Source organism: Vigna angularis, chromosome 3 (genome assembly GCF_016808095.1).
Source record: "Vigna angularis cultivar LongXiaoDou No.4 chromosome 3, ASM1680809v1, whole genome shotgun sequence".
Classification (NCBI taxonomy): domain Eukaryota; kingdom Viridiplantae; phylum Streptophyta; class Magnoliopsida; order Fabales; family Fabaceae; genus Vigna; species Vigna angularis.
This window is the reverse complement of record NC_068972.1, coordinates 22,074,365-22,094,466: the sequence shown is the minus strand read 5'-3', so window position 1 is coordinate 22,094,466 and position 20,102 is coordinate 22,074,365. Positions and strand designations below refer to the sequence as shown.

General features: G+C 37.6%; 1 protein-coding gene across 1 annotated transcript; it reads right to left on the bottom strand.

Annotated features, from left to right (window-relative positions):
- Positions 1–4,143: 4,143 nt before the first annotated feature.
- Positions 4,144–6,470, bottom strand: LOC108324625 (uncharacterized). Its single transcript, XM_052874509.1, has 3 exons — positions 5,550–6,470; positions 4,734–5,486; positions 4,144–4,395 (listed from the first exon to the last, which is right to left on the bottom strand). Exons 1-3 carry the CDS (start codon positions 6,468–6,470, stop codon positions 4,144–4,146), a joined length of 1,926 nt encoding a protein of 641 aa, XP_052730469.1.
- Positions 6,471–20,102: the final 13,632 nt, after the last annotated feature.

The window sequence follows — 20,102 nt, the reverse complement described above, 5'->3', positions numbered from 1 at the left end:
TTTGGTTTCCATTGGATACATTGTAACCTCTCTAATCCGATCAAACCATTTCAAAACGTTTTGAGACTATTCTCCCGAACCATGTTTATTTTTTCTTCATTTTTTTATCCCTTCCAACACCCATTTGGAGTCAACCTGTGGAGGTAGGTAAGGATCATGAAAGCCAGTCAAATGTGACGTTTAAGATAATCATTGAAAATGTTAACAAGCTTATTATTCATGTAACTAGTTCTGACTGGTCGATATTAAAAACTGTTTTATTTGTTTATCCAATGTTTTTTTCTTAACAATTCCCTCTGAGAAGGTTTGTGAGATGTTGTAATGGTTCCGAAAACCAAACCAACCACACAATATTCAAGTTATATTTTGTCATTTCAGTGAAGTGATTCATGGGAGAAAATTTCTAACGAACAAAAGACAAGTGTTGACAATAAGGAAACAAATAAGGAATACACAAGCGGAGGGAAAATTTCTACTTACAATAATGTATGATTCTCGTAAAGGTGCGGGCATTTTACGCATGCAATTGCTTTTTCGAATAGTTATGTCCATTAACGTGTCCCTTTAATGCAATTGCTTTTAACTATAACTTACCCTCCCCGTTAAAATAACCTTGTCCGCAAGGACGAATTCAGGAAATTGCCTTCCCATGTACAAACATCGAACCTGTCCACTGGATCAACAGTAGAGGGATTCAAGTACAATTTAGTTGAACTTGAGGGGAAACTAGAACAAGGAGTGTGCTGAGCTTGCGGGTCACATTGTCACAACTTCACTAGTGAAACATAAAAGACTAGATGAAGTTTTGCATGAAGCTATGCAACATGGGGGCTTCTTCATGCATTCCATTGTTTTTGTTTCGGTTGAATTGGTCCGAGAATCGGTCGTCCTTCCTTTCTCTTCTCTCTTTTGATCTTCAATCTTCCCCGAGAATGCGATCCGCTCCAATGAGTGGTTGACCTGCAGAAGACACTCCGACGCTTCATAAATAGGTCTATATTTTATTAGGATAGAAAAGGATCATTGTACCTGGACATCAGTTGTCTACTTATAAGGCTTGTGAGAGCCACGTCCATTGATTAACCATTAGTGCAATATATTTTAGGTAATCAAACCCAATAATTAATCATTAGTGTCGTATATTTGTAGAGAGTAGGGGAATCTGACCTATTAGTACCTGCTTAATGACAATCAATTTCGATCGGTATACTTCATATAGTACATAAGCCCCCCAAGTCCGAGCAAGCTCTTTACTAAAAGAGGTGCGTAGGGATTATTATGAGCTTTAAAAGAGGTCGCTCACGTTGTATTTAGGGAGTCTATCTTTGATGCTTTAAGTCTTCATTGCTTTATGTACCGAGCGGCGAACTCTAAGAGTTCTCTTTGGATATGTTCCTTAGACTGAACATAAAATGCTAAGAGTTCTCTTTGAAATTTTTTCCTCTGCAAGAGATTTTCACTCCAAAAAATATGCTTTTAAATAAAGTAAACGCTTCAATATTTATTTTTATAATGAAAAGGAATTAGAACCTGACAAAGCTGAACCTGTTGAGTACTTGACTGATAAGAGTTCTTTATCGAACTTCCTGCGTTGAGTGGGGATTTCTGAAGCTATTTTTCTGACTTCCCCCGCGCGACTTGAGGCAGGAGTCATTTTTCTGACTTCCTGCGTTGAGCGAGGATTTCTGAAACCATTTTTCTGACTTCCCCCAAGCGGCTTGAGGCAGGAGTCATTTTTCTGACTTCCCCCCGAGCGGTCCTGAGGCAAGAGTCATTTTTCTGACTTCCTGCGTTGAGCGGAGATTTCAGAAGCCATTTTTTTGACTTCCCCCCGAGCGGCTTGAGGCATGAGTCATTTTTTTGACTTCCTGCGTTGAGCGGGAATTTCTAAAGCCATTTTTCTAACTTCCCCTCGAGCGGCTTGAGGCAGGCGTTGAGCAGAGATTTCTGAAGTCATTTTTCTGACTTCTCCCCGAGCGGTCATTATAACCTGACCAAGTTGAGGTCTGAACCTTCCTGAACATAATATTTTATAATTTAAAATTAAGAGTCGTTAGAACCTGACAAGGTTGAACGCAACTCTGAACCATCTGTGCATAATATTTTATAATTTAAAATTAAGAGTCGGTAGAACTTAACAAGGTTGAACGCAACTCTGAACCATACTGTACATAATATTTTATAATTTAAAACTAAGAGTTGGTAGAACTTGATAAGGTTGAACGCAGCTCTAAACCATCCTGTGGATAATATTTTATAATTTTTATAATTTAAAATTAAGAGTCGTTAAAACCTTACAAAGTTGAACGCAGCTCTGAATCCTGTGCATAATATTTTATATAAGAGTTGGTAGAACTTGACAAGGTTGAACGCAACTCTGAACCATGCTGTGCATAATATTTTATAATTTAAAATTAAGAGTTGTTAGAACCTGACAAGGTTGAACGCACATCTGAACCATCCTGTGCATAATATTTTATAATTTAAAATTAAGAGTCGGTAGAACCTGACAAGGTTGAACGCAACTCTGAACCATCCTGTGCATAATATTTTATAATTCAAAATTAAGAGTCGGTAGAACTTAACAAGGTTGAACGCAACTCTGAACCATCCTGTACATAATATTTTATAATTTAAAGGGTTAAATATGTTTTTCGTCCCTTAAGTATCACACGATTTTGTTTTTAGTCCCTACTCAAAACTTTGATGGTTTTTAGTCCTTATAGTTTTGAAACTCTGACTATTAGTCCTTCAAATGGGACAATGTTAAGTTTTAGTAGATGTGGCAAACGGCGATGCCACGTGAAATATCAGCTGCCCTCTTCACTCTCTGCCACGTTGGAGGTTTAACTGTTGAACTGAGATTAAGTATGTTAAGTGTGCATTTCGTTCAAGAGCACTTCGTCATCTGTTATAAATGAGATTTGAAGAAGTTGGGTTCTTCTTCGTCACTACAGTTGGGGGCAAAGAAAGCTAAGGAGGTACATCTGAAGGTTGAAGTTCGTGTTCTTGAGGAGGTAAGTTGATATGTTTTGTTTTGCTCTTCTTCGTGTGAATATAAGGATTGGGGATACAGGGTTTGGGTGGGCAGGAAAGCTGATGAAGGGATTTCTTTGTTGTAGTGAAATGAAAGGTGAGAGTGGAGGAAATGGTTGGACGCGAAGGTCAATTGGTTCGGGAAAGTCGCAAAGTTGTGGATCATCTTCACGGTTACCTTCTAAATTGTGTGGTTGTGGTGAAACATTGTTGGTTTTGAAGGCAACTACTATGAAGAATAAAGGAAGATTGTTTTATAGATATAGAAATTGGGCAGTAAGTGATTAAATCTTTCATTTCATGTGCTGAATTTTGAATTAATCTTGTGTTGTTTTGATTGCAGAGTAATTCAAGTTGTAATTACTTTGAATGGCATGATGAAGGAGTTTCTGAAATTGAAGGAAGCTTTGAAAGAAAACGTGAAGAACTTGAAATGTGTTTGGAAAATGAAAAACTTGTACTGGATCTAAGGAAGAAGAACGACAAGTTGAAAAGGAAATTAGAACAAGAGAAGAAAGTTGGGAAAATGATGTTGTTGTTGTTTGTCTTGTCATGGGCGTTAACAATTTTCTTTTGTATTATGTTTTTGTTGAAGATGAATTGTAATTAAGAATTATGGTTGAATAAAATGAGGTAGTTGAGTTTGTCTCGAAATTCTGCTTGACTAAATTCTCTAAATAACTTATTTGTTTTCCCTTTAACATTCCACTGTTACTGTTACTGGTCTTTTGTTGTATGTTAATAAAGAAAACAGTTGGCAACATAAGAAAGTAGAAGCAGAGTATCTGTAAATGTGAACTTGGAATAAATAAAGTTAACTTGGCATAATGCAAAGATGGAATACAACAAGAAGTAGGATATAATATGAAGTGGTCCCATACTATTAAATAAGATAAGTTAAGTGGTCCCTTTCCACTACAAAAAATATTGTAATAACAGTACTAAAGTAAGTTAAGTGGTCCCTTACAATTACATAGGATGGTAGATGTTAAAAGCAACTACTGTACCCACTACTATTGTTCCCTAAGTGGGTGACTGTGACTTACAAAATACATTAAAATAAATGCTTGGCTACAATAAATCTTCAATTGGTACTAGCTTGGGACCCTAGATGTTGTGCAGCCAGTAGTCGTGAGGATGTTCTTCTTCCACCTTGGTGACTTGATGCAGGTCCTGCTCCACTGCCACTTCTTCTTCCCTGTGTTGATGTTCCTCCTCCTTAGTGACTTGATGCAGGTCCTGCTCCACTGCCACTTCTTCTTCCCCTTGTTGATGTTGCTCCTCCTTGTGACGTTGATGGAGCTGGTTCTGCTTGAGAACCTCCTGCAGTGGAAGTCGCCCTTGTGCTGCTAGATCCTCCTACACTTGAAGTGGCCCTTGTGTTCTGTAAATGGAAGTAAGCAACATTGCGATTATCATAGTGTAAATAAGTTTGAATGTGTAAATAAGTGAACTTGTAAAAGAGTGATTTTGTACCTTTTTCTTTCCCTTTTTACATGTTCTTACATTATGACCAAATTCATTGCAGCTGCTACACTTCATAACAAGATTCTTCTTTGACAATTTTGTATGAGTCACATATTCATCAGCCTCCCTTCTTCTTAGTTTTTTAGGCCTCTAGGGGGTGTTTTATAAATTGGAGGCAGTAGTGAACCAAATTCAGAAGTAGACCACAATTGTTGTCCATTGATTGGAACAATTTCAGGGCCATAACAAGTCTCATAAGCCTCTCTCTTGTAATAAGGATGTACATAGTCTTCAGGGTTTTCTAGTTTGTAATTTATGGCAGCCACAGCGTGCCTGCAAGGAATTCCTACCAAATCCCAAAAGTAATAACTACATGAATGGTTACTTAGGTCAACTACAAACTTATCCATTGTAAACCCGTGAGTGACTTCAAATTTTGCAGCCCTTGCCCAAGTTGGAATCCAATTTCCACTCTTCTCAACTTCCCTATCAAGCCTATTTCGTGGTTTAGGCATCACAACTCCTGTATATGTCATTGCTTTTTCTCTAAGTGTTGCAAACCTACTCATAATGTAAGTTCTAATCCATTCCATCATAGTTATGATAGGTTTGTCTCTAGCTAGTAAAATTGTACTATTAAATGACTCAGACAAATTATTTAACAAGACATCACATCTAGGATAACTACTAAATGCATGTTTACACCAACGATTAGTTGGAATAACTAGCAACCAATTGTAAGCATCAATGTTAACATTGGACAACTCACCCATTTTCTTTTCCCAATTCTGTTTAAATGTGGCCTTCGCAGCCCCCATCATAAGATCTCTAATAAGCACTCCTCCACCAAACTTCTTCTTGTAATTGTTATACAAGTGCCTTAAGCACAATCTATGTTCCACTCCTTCCAATATCTCATCAAAAACTGTCATTAGTCCTTGCAAATCACAAAAGGTCTTGGTCAATAGTAAATATTCCAATTGCTACGAAATAAAAATAGGAAAACATTAAAATGAAAATACCTTTTGTTGATCAGAAATGAAAACCCAACGTTGACAATCAATGCCTCCAATATCATCCAGAAGTAGTGTCAAAAACCATCTCCAACTTTCTTTGCATTCATTTTCAACCATAGCAAAAACTAGTGTGAAATATTGGTCATTCGGGTCTCTGCCCATTGCCACCAACAACTGACCACCATATGTTGTCTTCAGATGAAAACCATCTACCCCTATGAAGGGCCTGCAACTTCCTAAGAAGCCTTGCTTACAGCCCTCTAAACACATATAAAATGAGCCAAATCTTGGAGGCAAACTTGGTTGGGGTTGATTGACTTTAATTTTAAAGGTTCCAGACTTCACTCTTAGCAATTCACCCACATAATCATATAGACGACCGTATTGTCGTTCTCCATCACCAACCAAAGAATCCAAAGCAATTTCCTTGGCCTTTCCAGCTTTCCAAGCAGTTATTCCAACACTGAATGACTTCTTAATGCCATTAATTATTTGGTTGACTACCATGTTAGCCACATTTACAAACCTATCTACTAATACTTGTGCAATCCAGTTAACATTTGCACTTTTGTTTCCAAAAACCCTTCCACAACTGTGTCGTCCAACCAAGGTTTTGACCCTAAATGTTTGCTTGCCTCCTACCTTGCTAGCCATAATAAAAAAACCACATTTGTTTTTACAAACTGCCCTTACTATGTTCAGATAATTCTTCACAAACTTAACCTCTTTTCCATTTAATACACTATGCTCCAATAGTGCATTTTTAAATTCCTTTAATGAACATAACTCCATCCCCAATTCAAATCTGAAGTTCTTGTTCATATAATCTTTTCTATACTTTTTAAATTTCCCCTTTTTCAACCTCACATCCTCATCACTATCTAGATTTGAATCCAATTCATCACTATTGTATTCTTCATTCATGTCATGATCTCCAACTTCTTCATTCATTATAAATGAACCTTCCCCAACATTGCCTCTTCTAGTCACACATTTCTTCTTCTTTTCATTCTATTCCACCTATCCAAAACTGGATTAATGTTTCTCCGAACTTGGTCCACCCTATCATTCTGAACACCAAACCCATCATCTTCATTAGCCATTCTGTCTTCTTCACTATCATCCATACATTCTTCAGCTGAAGCTTCTACTTCCCCCTCAACAACATTCCCCCTTCCTCTTCTTCATGAAGATAATCATGTTCATCACCACCAACAAACTCTTCTTCTTCCTCACCCATTTGAACCTCTTCATGTTCATCATCACCATCACACTCTTCTTCTTCCTCACCCATTACAACCTCTTCTTGTTCGTCACCACCATCACACTCTTCTTCTTCCTCACCCATTTCAACCTCTTCCTGTTCATGACCACCACCAAACTCTTCTTCTTCCTCACCCATTTCAACCTCTTCATGTTCCTCACCACCATCACACTCTTCTTCTTCCTTATCCATTTCAACCTCTTCATGTTCCTCACCACCATCACACTCTTCTTCTTCCTTACCCATTTCAACCTCTTGTTGTTCATGACCACCATCACACTCTTCCTCACCCTCTTCTACAACAACATCACCTTCTTCCAGACCCATTCCACCCTCTTGTACAATCTCAGCCACTTTGGAAACCACTTCCTCCGTGTCTATGTTTCCTTTTTCTGCCACTTCACCACAACTAAGAAAGTGAACTTCCACTGCCTCACTAGGAACATGTTGAACATAGATTTCTACCTCTTCCTTATTCTCCTCTGCATACTTAGCCAAGTACAGTGCTTCACTGTCATCACTCAATAATCTCACATTATTCATTAGCCTTTGTTTGGACCCCTTCCACCATAGTTTGAAGTCTGCATCATACTTAAATTCTTTAACTATTCCAATTGCTTCAAAATACGACCAACGATCCGGATCAAGTCCTTTGATCACGTGTATCTCTCCTCCAACATACTGTAGCCCCTTATTACTAACAAACTTCCCCATGTGATGCAAACAAATGTCGAAAACCATTTCTAGACCTACATTCAGACATCAACGCTTTACGCACAAATTGGAACAACCATAACCGAAAGAGAAAAACAATAGCTTAGCTTACCTTTACACTTGTCTTTCACACCCACCGTTTCTTTCACGACCACCGCAAGGACCACCTGGATAGAATGCTTCGAGTGAAAGGTTTCGAGTACAATGCTTGGAGTACAATGCTTCGAGTAAAACTACTTTTCCCCAATTGAAAAAATTTACTTTGCCCAATTAAGAACCCTAATTGTTAATCTGATTTCAATCAAGAACGTAATTAACATACTTAATCTCAATTCAACAGTTAAACATCCAACGTGGCAGAGAGTGAAGAGGGCAGCTGATATTTCACGTAGCATCGCTGTTTACCACATCTACTAAAACTTAACACCGTCCAATTTGAAGGACTAATAGTTAGAGTTTCAAAACTATAAGGACTAAAAACCATCAAAGTTTTGAGTAGGGACTAAAAACAAAATCGTGTGATACTTAAGGGACGAAAAACATATTTAACCCTAATTTAAAATTAAGAGTCGGTAGAACCTAACAAGGACAAGGTTGAACGCTGCTCTGAACCATCCTGTGCATAATATTTTATAATTTAAAATTAAGAGTCGGTAGGAACCTGACAAAGTTCAACGCAACTCTGTACCTTACTGTGTAGTATATTCTTACTCACAAAAATATGAGTTAAACAATTATATTATAATTTATAAATTATAATGAAAACTGGAACCTGTCAAAGTTGGATGTAGGGCTGAACGTTCTTGAAAGTTCTTAAAACAAAAAGACATGCCTTTAGGAATTATTCCGGAATTTTTTACTCTTGTTGCAAAATCTGACGTTGATCCGAAATAGCGATGTCGAGAGCGAGCGCGCGTCTGGTTCTTCGTGGCTTCATGGGGATGCCGCTCGGCCCTACGGTGGGCGCCAAAATGATTCGGTTGAATTGGTCCGAGGGTCGGTCATCCTTCCTTGCTCTGCTCTCTTTTGATCTTCAATCCTCCCCGAGAACGCGATCCACTCCAATGAGTGGTTGACCTGCAGAAGACACTCCGACGCTCAAGTCAGATATGTTTCATAAAGAGGTCTATATTTTATTAGGATAAAAAATGATCATTGTACCTGGACATCAGTTGTCTACTTATAAGGCTTGTGAGAGCCACGTCCATTGATTAACCATTAGTGCAATATATTTTAGGTAATCAAACCCAATAATTAATCATTAATGTCGTATATTTGTAGAGCGTAAGACAATATGACCTATAAGTACCTGCTTAATGACAATCATTTTCGATCGGTATACTTCATATAATACAGTTTTCTTTGAAAACATAGGAAAATACTAGAGAGACGTGGTGAAATGTGTTTTTAAAACTTTTCGTAAATGATTTAGATGATAGTGTTTAAAAAGAGCTTTAAGAAAACGTTTAAAAGAGTAAAACAATAAAGCACATGCTTTATAATGGTTTGCTCAACTTAAGCTATGTTGAGTTCTCCCTTAAGAACTTTTAAGAGGTTCCACTAATCTTTAAGAAGATTACACGAGTTTTTCCTCTCCAGGTTTACAACGGGTATTATCACTACTCTTGGTTTACCTAACTAACACGACTAGTCTGAGTTTAACCACTCTTAGTATACAAGTATTTTGATAATTTCTGGTCCAATCTTAGACCACTCGTCTAGATTGTTTAACCCAATTGAGCTAAACACCATATATTTTAATTCTCTTTAAAATGAACAACATAACCAAGGTTAAGAGCAAATATAGATTAACAACTCTCAAAGAGAGGATATAAACAATATAAAGAAATATGTGATATTGCTAAGGTTTTTCTCTTTTAGAAAATTTAGTTTTAGATGATATACGAGCACAATAATCTTGGATCGAAATCGGCCATTGCTACCTTAGAGTGTTTGACTCTTCAACGAGGGATGAAGGGCTCGACCTTTAATCCGACTATGTAACATTCTCGGGCAACCTTCTGATCGTCCTGTACGGTATAGATAGTTCCCTTGTCGGACGAAAACTTCATCGTAAGGTGGTGTGTTGAGACTATGGTTCCAAAGGCGTTAAGGCATGGTTGACCCACCAGTACGTTTATGATGTATTGGCCTCCACTTAGAGGAACCTTACCCTCAATTCCTTTCTGTCACGGCCGGTACCTAAGCATGTTCTTAGATCAACGTATCCCTTGGTATCGATCCTCTCGCCTGCGAAGCCTACGATTTGTTCATTAAAAGGGGCAATAAGGTCTTTAGACAAATCCATCTTCAAGAAGATCTTCCAATATAAAATGTTGACGGAGCTGCCTTGATTGACAAGAACTTTATTGACGCTATACTGGGAGATATCGGCTGTGATTACCATCGGGTTGTCCTGGTTTGGGTCGGGTGCGTGAAAGTCGTCGTATGTGAAAGTGATAGGAGGCAACGCCCTGATCTTCCTATCCACTAGGTGGTCGCTTTTCAACTCTCTCAAATGCCTCTTTTGGGCTGAAGATGAAGCTCCGCCTCCACCGAAACCTCCAAGATGGTATTAAAATGACCCCTGAGTGGCGAGTCTCGACTTTTGCTATGACTTCTGCTTCTCCTCCTCCCTTGATACCGACGCTCGTTGTCATGGCGAGGTCGTTTGGGGCTTCGCCGAGGCGATCTCCTCCTCGGTGGACTCCTTGCTACCCCTTCCTCCTTCATATATCTCTAAGGTGCCCCACTCAGATACGCTTCGCGATGTTATCCTTGAGAGCGGCGCACTCCTCGGTGGTATGTCCTAAGTTTTGGTGGTACTGGCAGTGCTTCTTCCTGTCTGCATTTCTCGGGGTAGGCTTCTTTTTGGCAGGGGGAGGGGGGAAGCTCCATGCTCAAGGCCTCCTCCAAGATTTTGGCTCTAGGAGCGTTAAGGGGAGTTCATTGGTTAAACTTGGGCGCTTGGGGTGGCTCTCTAGGGTAGAGTCTTGCCCCCTGCTCATTATTTCTAAACGATTTCTTACCCTCCTTCTTATCTCTTAGGGTGGACGCCTCCTCCTGTAGCTTCTTGCGGGAGATACATATACCCTCGAGCGAATGAACTCAACGACTTTCTCTTGGAGTTCATCCATGGTTTTCAGCGCTCTAGTACAGAGGTTGTCGGCGAACTGTCCCATCCTCAGCACCGACGACAGGTTGTTAATGATGAAAGTATGGTTGACATCTCTGACCTGCCGAGTCGTTTCGTTATAACGCCTCATAAAGGCTTTCAACGTTTCCTCTTTCTCCTGCTTCGTGTTAATCAACGCAACATGTGTCAGCTCTTAGGTACAACTAGATGCGTATTGCTTGTCGAAGAGAGTTTCTATTGTAGCGAAACAATCCACTGTGTTGGGAGGGAGGGTGTTGTACCACACCAATGCTTCTCCCTTAAGCGACAATGAAAACGCCCTACACATCACAGGGTCGCTGGATGAATAAAATGTCATCGCGTTAACGAACGATCGAAGATGATCGTCCGGATCAGTGGTTCCATCATATTTCTCAAACTTAGGAGGAGCCTTCTCAGGCATGGGAGCCTCCATGATAGCAGCTATAAAGGGCAACAAAGCCTCAACATTGGGTTTCATTGGGTTTCTAATGCAGCTCTTGGGCCCCATGGTGGGCGCCAAAATGTTTCAATATGTGAGGTCGAGATATAAACTTTCACAATTTAATTCTAAATATTTATACTCAATCCTTTTAACGTCCTTTTATCTTTCGTCGTCCTCCATTCGTTATCCGAATCCGAGCGGTGAGTATCTGTTAAAGATACTCTGAGGCTCAAGTGAGTTTTATATTTATAAGTTTTTTATGAGCTTTTAATTAATATCGGCTAATTACGGTTCAATAAAGATGTTTATACTCTACTAACTAGAAAATTTTTTTATTGGTTTAATACCCAATGTTGTCCCCACTTTGGTTCGGAAATCTCAATTTAGTCCCTTTTTATAAAACTTATTATAATTGATCCTTACTTGTAATTGTGTGAGTCAAATTAGTCCCTTCCGTTAAATAGAGGCAAACGGAGTTAATGGGCTGATGATGTGGCAGTAGGCACTGATTAGGTGTCAACACGTAATTGAGATTGTTCTTACGTGGTGTTAGGGCACCTGATTTTAAAGTTAGGGCACCTAATTGGAAATTGGGGATAAACTGATTTGGGGGTGATTTGTTGCAGATTAGGGCATTTTGGTGTGTGCGAAAGAAGACAGAGGCAGTGATCGCGGGACCCATTAAGTTTAAGACAAAGCATTTGTCAGTGGACGACCATTCGTGGAGATCGTGTTGGTGGGGTAAATATCGAAAAGCAACTTTCGAAGGTGCGTTTATGGTAGGTTTTGTAATGTGTTGTGTTGCTTTCGGTGTGGTCCCCCCAGAAGTTTTGATTTTTGTATGGTTTGTCTGTGTTGTGTGCCCCATTGTCAGTGCATTTGCTTTGTTTCTGTTGCGCCATTGTCGTTGTGGTCCCCCATGATAGTGTGTGGTACTGTGCTGTGGCATTTTCTTTATTTACTGTGATAAATGTGGTTTTGCTTTGTTTGAGTTGTTTATGGTCTGTATAGTGCTATGTTTATGCTTTGTCTTTTGGTTAGATATCATTTGGGTCAAGGGTTAAGCATAGATTAACTGTGAACAATTTTTATATTAGATAATATGGCCAACTCAGACATTGAAGTCGTGTTTCACCATGGAGGGAAATTTGAGAATAATGGGACATTTGGATATCACTATGGTCAAACCACAACTTTAAAAATAGACCCTGACCGATGGAGTTATTTTGAAATATTAAGCATTCTAAAGGAGATGGGTTATAGGAATGTAAAGGACTTATGGTATTCATTGGGTCGTGGTCCTGTATTAGAAGATTGTTTGGAACCTTTATTAGATGACAAGGGTGCTTGTCATCTGATCAATATTGCTATGTTGAATGGTGAAGCTCACCTTTATGTTATACATAGGGTGTGTGAACCTGAGTATCTTCTGCAGTTGGAATACTTTTCTGAACCCCAAATTGATAGACCTAGTGGTGAAGGACAAGTTGAGAGAGAGTGTGCTGATTTGCAAGTTGATAAACCTAGTGGTGAAGGAGAAGTTGGGAGAGAGAGTGTTGAAAAGGAAGTTGAGATAGAGATTGGTGAAGCAGATGTTGAGGCAGTGGGTGAAGCAGATGTTGAGGCAGTGGGTGTAGCACCTGAGGTAGAACCTGAATCAGAAGTTGATCCACAAATGATAGAAGTTGAGGTTGATGTACAACCTGAGGTAGAACCTGATGTAGAGGGTATGGTAGAAGTTGAGGTTCATGTACAACCTGAGGTAGAACCTGAATCAGAAGTAGCCCCACAAATGATTGAAGTTGAGGTTGATGTAGTGGGTGATGTAGAGGTACAGAGTGATGTAGTGGGTGATGCTGAGGTACAGAATGATTCAAATGCTGAGGGAAATGGTGTGAATGTAGATGTGCAGTCTGATGTGCAGTCAGAAGTAGAGGGTGAGGTAGAGGGTGAGGTAGAGGGTAATGGAGTAGAAGCTGATGAGTATGATGTTAGAAGTTGGAATGGGTCCGAAGAGGATGTATTGAGTGATCATGGAGATGAAGTGGGATTCGATATTTTTGAAGCTACTAATGAAGTTGAATTTGGTGGACCTAGGGGTTTATCTGATAGCGATTGGGAATCCGACAGTTTGAACAGTGTTGTGCAAAGTGATAACACAGATGATGACAGGGATGACTATGGGGATTTTGGTGTTTTTTCAATGCCCAAAACTATGGAACAATATAAATGGGAAGTGAGGACGTACTTCAGTGAAAAAAAAGATTTTACAGAAGCTATAAGATCTTATGGAGTAGAAAATGGTAGAAAATTAAAAGTTTATAAAAATGACAAAAGAAGAGTGCGTGTCAAATGTTGTGGGGCAAAAGGGAAATGTCCTTGGAATGCATATTGTGCATATAAGGCAGCTGAAAAAACATGGCAGCTAAGGAAAATAGTAGACAACCACACTTGCAGTAGAGAATTTAACATCCGTTTAATGACTTCAAAATGGTTGAGTGGGAGGTTAGAGAAGACTATGAAAGACAATCCAAATATTAATCTCTATAACCTCCATAACAAAGTTTCTAAGAAGTGGAACATTGGTGTTTCTCGGTCCACAACCTGTAGGGCAAAAGCAATGGCTTTTAAACAAATAGAAGGTGATTTTAAAGAACAATATAGAAGAGTGTATGACTATGCCAATGAGTTGCTTCGGTCAAATCCTGGTTCAACTGTCAAAGTTCATGTTGAACCTAATGAGGACACTCCAATTTTCAAGAGACTATATGTGTGTTTGAAGGCCTGTAAGGACAGCTTCGTGTCTTGTAGGAAGATTATAGGATTGGATGGTTGTTTCTTAAAAGGGAAATTTGGGGGGGAGTTGTTAACTGCAGTAGCAAGAGATGGGAATGACCAAATGTGTCCTTTGGCATATGCTGTTGTGGAGGTGGAGAATAAGGACAGTTGGAGTTGGTTTCTACATTTCCTCATTAATGATCTTGGTGGTGTGGAGATTTCTTCAACCATCACATTTATGTCCGATCAACAAAAAGTGAGTAACTTACTAACATTGGCATTTTTTTTTATCTTTTAAGCCTTCATGTCTTTTATTTTAACTTGTATACCTTCATGTCAATAGGGACTTTTACCAGCATTACAAGAACTTCTCCCTGGTGTGGAGCAAAGGTTTTGTGTTCGGCACATCTATGCTAATTTCAGGAAGAGGTTTCCTGGCCAGATTCTAAAACGACTACTATGGAAGGCAGCAGCATCAACACACCCTCAAACATGGGAAGCAGTGATGAGAGAAGTTAAAGAGGTGAATCCAGATGCCTTTAAATACTTATTAGCCATTCCACCAAGGTATGTCAATCCACATGCCTTTAAAATTCATTGTTCCTATTAATTGTTCTTTGTTTTCATAGCTGATATTTTGCACTTGTTATTTGTGTAAGTAGATTTTGGTCACGATCAAGGTTTACAAGTAATGCTGTTTGTGACACCTTAGTGAATAATATGTCTGAAGCATTTAATAGTGTAATATTACATGCAAGAGGTAAGCCTATCATCACAATGATGGAAGAGATTCGTCTGTACCTCATGAAGAGATGGGCAACAAATAGAAACAAAATAAGTACTTATGAAGGTACTCTTTGTCCAAAGATTAAGAAAATATTAGCTAAGGAATTGCACTTGACTAAATACTGGATCCCTAGGTATGTTGACATCACTACATTACCATTTGACTTCTTTATGTATTCAATTTTGTACTGTAAACAGTGATTTCAGCTGAAAAAATTTGCAGTTGGTCAGGACAAAAATTTTTTGAGGTCAGACACACCTCAATGATGAGTGACAAGTATGTGGTTGACATAGATAAACTGGAATGCAGTTGCAGAAAGTGGACTTTAACAGCTATCCCATGTTGTCATGCACTAGCTGCCATGACATTTATCAACATCAATGGAGAAGACTACGTCCCACATTGGTTTACAAAGTCAACCTACCAAGAAACATACATTCCAATCATCTACCTTGTCAATGGTCCTCAGCTATGGGAAAAGACTTCTCAGCCTGATGTTTTGCCTCCAACTAAAAGAGTGTTGCCTGGTAGACCAAAAAAGAAGAGAAGGCTAGAGGCTTGGGAGCTAAAGAAGGATGACACACAACTCAAGCAAAATGGAACTCGTAAGAGATGTTCAATATGTAGACAGCTTGGTCATAAAAGAAATAGTTGTCCACAAGCTCCTCCAGCAAACCGAACTCAATATCAATCAACTGAGCAACCTCAAACCCAACCTGAACAAAGTCAGCCAATTACTGGACCAAGTCAGCTTACTCAATGCGTTTTGGAACAAACTCAGCCATCTACAACACAAGTTTAAAAGTCATTTAGGACTGACAGTATGTTTAGGTTAAGTATGTTTAGATTAAGTTATGGCTATTTTGTAATCACAGACATGTATTTTGTTCACTGTCAGACGTGCATTTCAAGCTCCAATGTCAGATTTTGTTTTCTTTATGATGTAATTATGAATGGTGTTTGGACCTTTGGCATATCAATTTCAATGACAGATTTTGTTTGGATGTGCATTTAACAATTCCAAATTCTCATTATATTTTGATCACAGCTTCTGTTTTGATTATGATGTCATTATCAGTGGATTTGTTGGACAACTCCTTTTTTTGATCACAACTTCTGTTTTGATCACAGCTTCTGTTTTGGTGTTTGATCACAGCTTCTGTTATAGAACTATTTTTTTGGATTAAAACAATGCACATATACTTCTTGCAATCACTGAAAGTCCCTTCTTATACAGAACTCTCCTTTTGGATTACAGAAGTCTTTTTTTTATTACAACAATGCACATATCACTCCTCATTTGATTGCCAGTTACACACCACTTCCTCATTTTATGTTCTATCTATCAAACAAAATGTAAAATCAAACCATAATTTCAGATGCTTGAATTCAAATTTCACATTCATTTCATAACATCATATTACAATTTGCCCAAAGTGCTCTTCACATCAACTATCTAATAGAACACATCATGGACTTTTAAACAAAATACATACAACAATAATGTTAATGAATCCCAGAAAACATATCATTGTTATTAACATCTTCTCCCTTTTCTGACATTCCTTAACACATTTCTCCAGGCTATTAATCTTCCTCCTTTGCCTTCCAATAGTACTAGCAGCATCATCTACGTAATCTTCATTAAGCCATTTAAAGAAATTGCATCCTTGAAGTTCTTCATTTCTTGTCCGTTGTTCAAAGTATCCAACCACAAAATTTTCATTAATAACTAAAAATAATTTATCACAAACATTAAACTACAAACCTTGTAGTTAGGGCAGCCCCAGAATTGTTTCCTCTCGTTCTTAACTGTTTTTGCCACTCTCAACACAGCAGCCTCCCCACAATGGCATTTTTGGCTTCCAACCAATCCTCTGGATGAACCACCACGAGAGCTCCCCCATGAGCAAGATGAACAACCGTGATTCGAAGACATTGCCAACCCCAAAGCGAGACAACCACTGAGAAGGAAGAAGAAGTCGTCAACCGCGAACCACCACCAACCACTGACTTAAGCACAACCCGTAAAGAAGAACAACACGAACGACAAGATGATGAAAAACAACACCCACAACTGCTCCGTGTTCGCAATGTACGTGAAGAACTCCAACTCCAGCTGCCCTAACTTTCTTTCTATTCAATGCACCTGAAGAACTCCAACTCCAGCTCCCCAAATCAGTTTATCCCCAATTTCCAATTAGGTGCCCTAACTTTAAAATCAGGTGCCCTAACACCACGTAAGAACAATCTCAATTACGTGTTGACACCTAATCAGTGCCTACTGCCACATCATCAGCCCATTAACTCCGTTTGCCTCTATTTAACGGAAGGAACTAATTTGACTCACACAATTACAAGTAAGGATCCATTATAATAAGTTTTATAAAAAGGGACTAAATTGAGATTTTCGAACCAAAGTGAGGACAACATTGAGTATTAAACCTATTTTATTCTATATTAACCGTCCAATTACTACTATGGGTTGACCGAACGGTAAATATGAATCGATCGGCCCATACATTAAAAAAAAAAATTTCAATATCGTTCAGTTGTTGCTGAGTTTTGCGAAATTGCTCATTGGAAATAAATTAAATATTTAAAACAATGACAACAATATATTATCACCTTCTAAAGTCAATAAAGTTCTATGTCATAATTTCTATAATTAAAATAGTCACACAATATATATTTTACTTTGTGAAAGAATGATTTATAAGTAAAAATCTACACAAGTATTGAATGATGTAGGAAACAAAACAAAAATATTATACAAGAAGAAATAAAATATGCTTGTGTATACTCTGTCTTTTTTTTTTCCTTCTGGGCATGTTAAGGATTCTCCCCCTTAAAAAGGCCCAAACCTTTTGGTCTCTGGAGTGTGACACTGATTGATGTAATGATAGCAGATTTTGAGTAATGATAATTTCACCAAACCATAAAAAAGAACACTAACTTTTATGCGTGAAGTATTGAAAAAGAAGATTACCAGAATAGAATTCGCCCTTTACTATATCATTTAATAATATACTGTTATGAACTGTAAGATTTCCAATTGTTATAATAATTATTTTAGATACATTTATGGTGATTCTGTTATTAGTTATATCGAAGAGGGAAATGTGGACTAAATAAGTTTTTATAGAATACAAAATTTGTAAAGTTTCATTTAAATAAAAATAGCTATTAATACTTTATAATAGACTGATAATATATTGTTTAAAAGACAAGTAGGTCCATTACTACATAACACAGTAATAATAATACTGCAATTTCTTCTTTTTCTCTATGTTTGTGCAGTGGTTTGTTATGTGTATTGAGTGTGTTGTAATTGAGAAGAAAATGATAATAATAATAAAGAAGAATTGAGAACGTAATTTGATTTCATTATACATTTGTTGATTGAGACTGAATTTAAATTTATGAAAAATAAAAATAAAAATAAAAAAATAACGAAAGAATTGGAAGTAGGAAAGAGAAAGAAGATGAATCATACGGTTTATTGACAAATTTTAGTGATGAAATTCTCCATCAATAATTATTGATAAATCAGAAAATTTACAAAAAAATTTATAGATAAAAATTTTATTAATAAATTTTATATTATCGACATATAATTTTAATTTATCAATATATTTTAAATATTATCAACGAATTTTCACAATTAATGTTATGAAAAAAGAAAGGATGAAAATCGTATATCTTATTCAATCATAAGGAGAAAGTACAATTTATATATATAGCTGTTTAAAATAATATAAAATGGAATATAAATATAAAAACATAATATAAATATATGAACAGATATGAACGAAAAATAAATTAAATTCAATATCCCCTCAAACTGCAACATATATATCCTTAATGCTCAACTTGGACAACAAAGATTGAAATGGGTAGGAGTTTAATTACACCAGCTTGAACTTTATCTCTTATGAGATGACAATCAATTTCAATATGCTTTGTCCTTTCATGCATGGCTGGATTTTGTGCAATTTGTATAACAAATTGATTGTCACAAAACAGAGGAATTGGTTGTGGTAGAGACTGTTTCAAATCATGGAGCAAATACATAAGCCATTGAATTTCACATGTTGTGGAAGCTAAGACTCTATATTCTGCTTCGGTTGATGATCTAGATATAGTACCTTGCTTCTTGGATTTCCAGCTAATTAATGATGCACTATAGAACACATTAAAACCAGTCATAGACCTTCTAGTGTCAGGGCAAGCAGCCCAATCAGAATTACTAAAAGCCTTGAGAGCATGTTCTGTGTTGGAGGGAATGAATAATCCTTGTCTTGGATTATTCTTGATATATCTCAGGATCCTTATTGCTGCTGCTTAGTGATCTTCCAAAGGATTGGAAAGAAATTGATTGAGAGTACTAACAACGAAACATAAATATGGTCTTGTGTTGGTTAGATATAGTAACCTACCAAGAAGTCTTCTATAGGCATGCACATCTGAATAGGGTTTCCCTTTTGTCTTGGCAAATTTTGTGCCTGGTTGTATGGGAGTAGAAACATGTTGACATCCCAACAATCCTGCATCTTCTAGTAACTCTAGAGCATACTTCCTTTGTGACAAATTAATGCCCTGTTGAGATCTTGCAATTACTGAGCCCAGAAAATACTTGAGTTGGCCTAGGTCTTTAATCTTGAACTTTGCATTCAATAGAGTCTTCACAGTTTGGATTTCCTGGATGTCATCACCTGCCAAGACTATATCATCTACATAAACAAGTAAGATGCTAATATGAGCAGAATCACTTTTGACAAAAAGTGAATAATCTGATTTTGATTGTATGTAGCCCAAAGTGAGTAAAGTAGTTGTCAACTTGTAATTCCATTGTCTAGAGGCCTGTTTGAGTCCATATAAAGACTTCAACAATTTGCAAACTTGCCTTGGTTTTTCAATTTTTTAGCCAATGGGAAGAGACATGTATACTTCTTCATCTACATCCCCATGTAAAAAGGAATTATTTACATCTAGTTGATGTAAATACCAATTTTTGGAAGCTGCTAAAGCCAGAACCAATCTTACTGTTGTGAGTTTGACAACAGGTGAAAAAGTCTCAAAGTAATCTAAGCCTTATTGTTGTGTGTAGCCTTTGGCTACTAACCTTGCCTTGTATCGTTCAATATTCCCATCAACATGCCTGATTATTTTGTATACCCATTTACATCCGATAGGTTGCTTTCCATAAGGTAAATCAGTCAAAACCCAAGTTTTGGTATTTTCTAAAGTTACAATTTCTTGATCCAAGGCATTTCTCCAACAATCATGTTTGATGGCTTGGTTATAGGTTTTAGGTTCACTAACTTGGGAAAGATTAAGAACATATGATTTATGAAGAGATGATAATGCATCATATGAGAGATATGAAGAGATAGGATATAAGGTACCTGTAGATGACTGAGTGGCGGAAGAAGTAGATA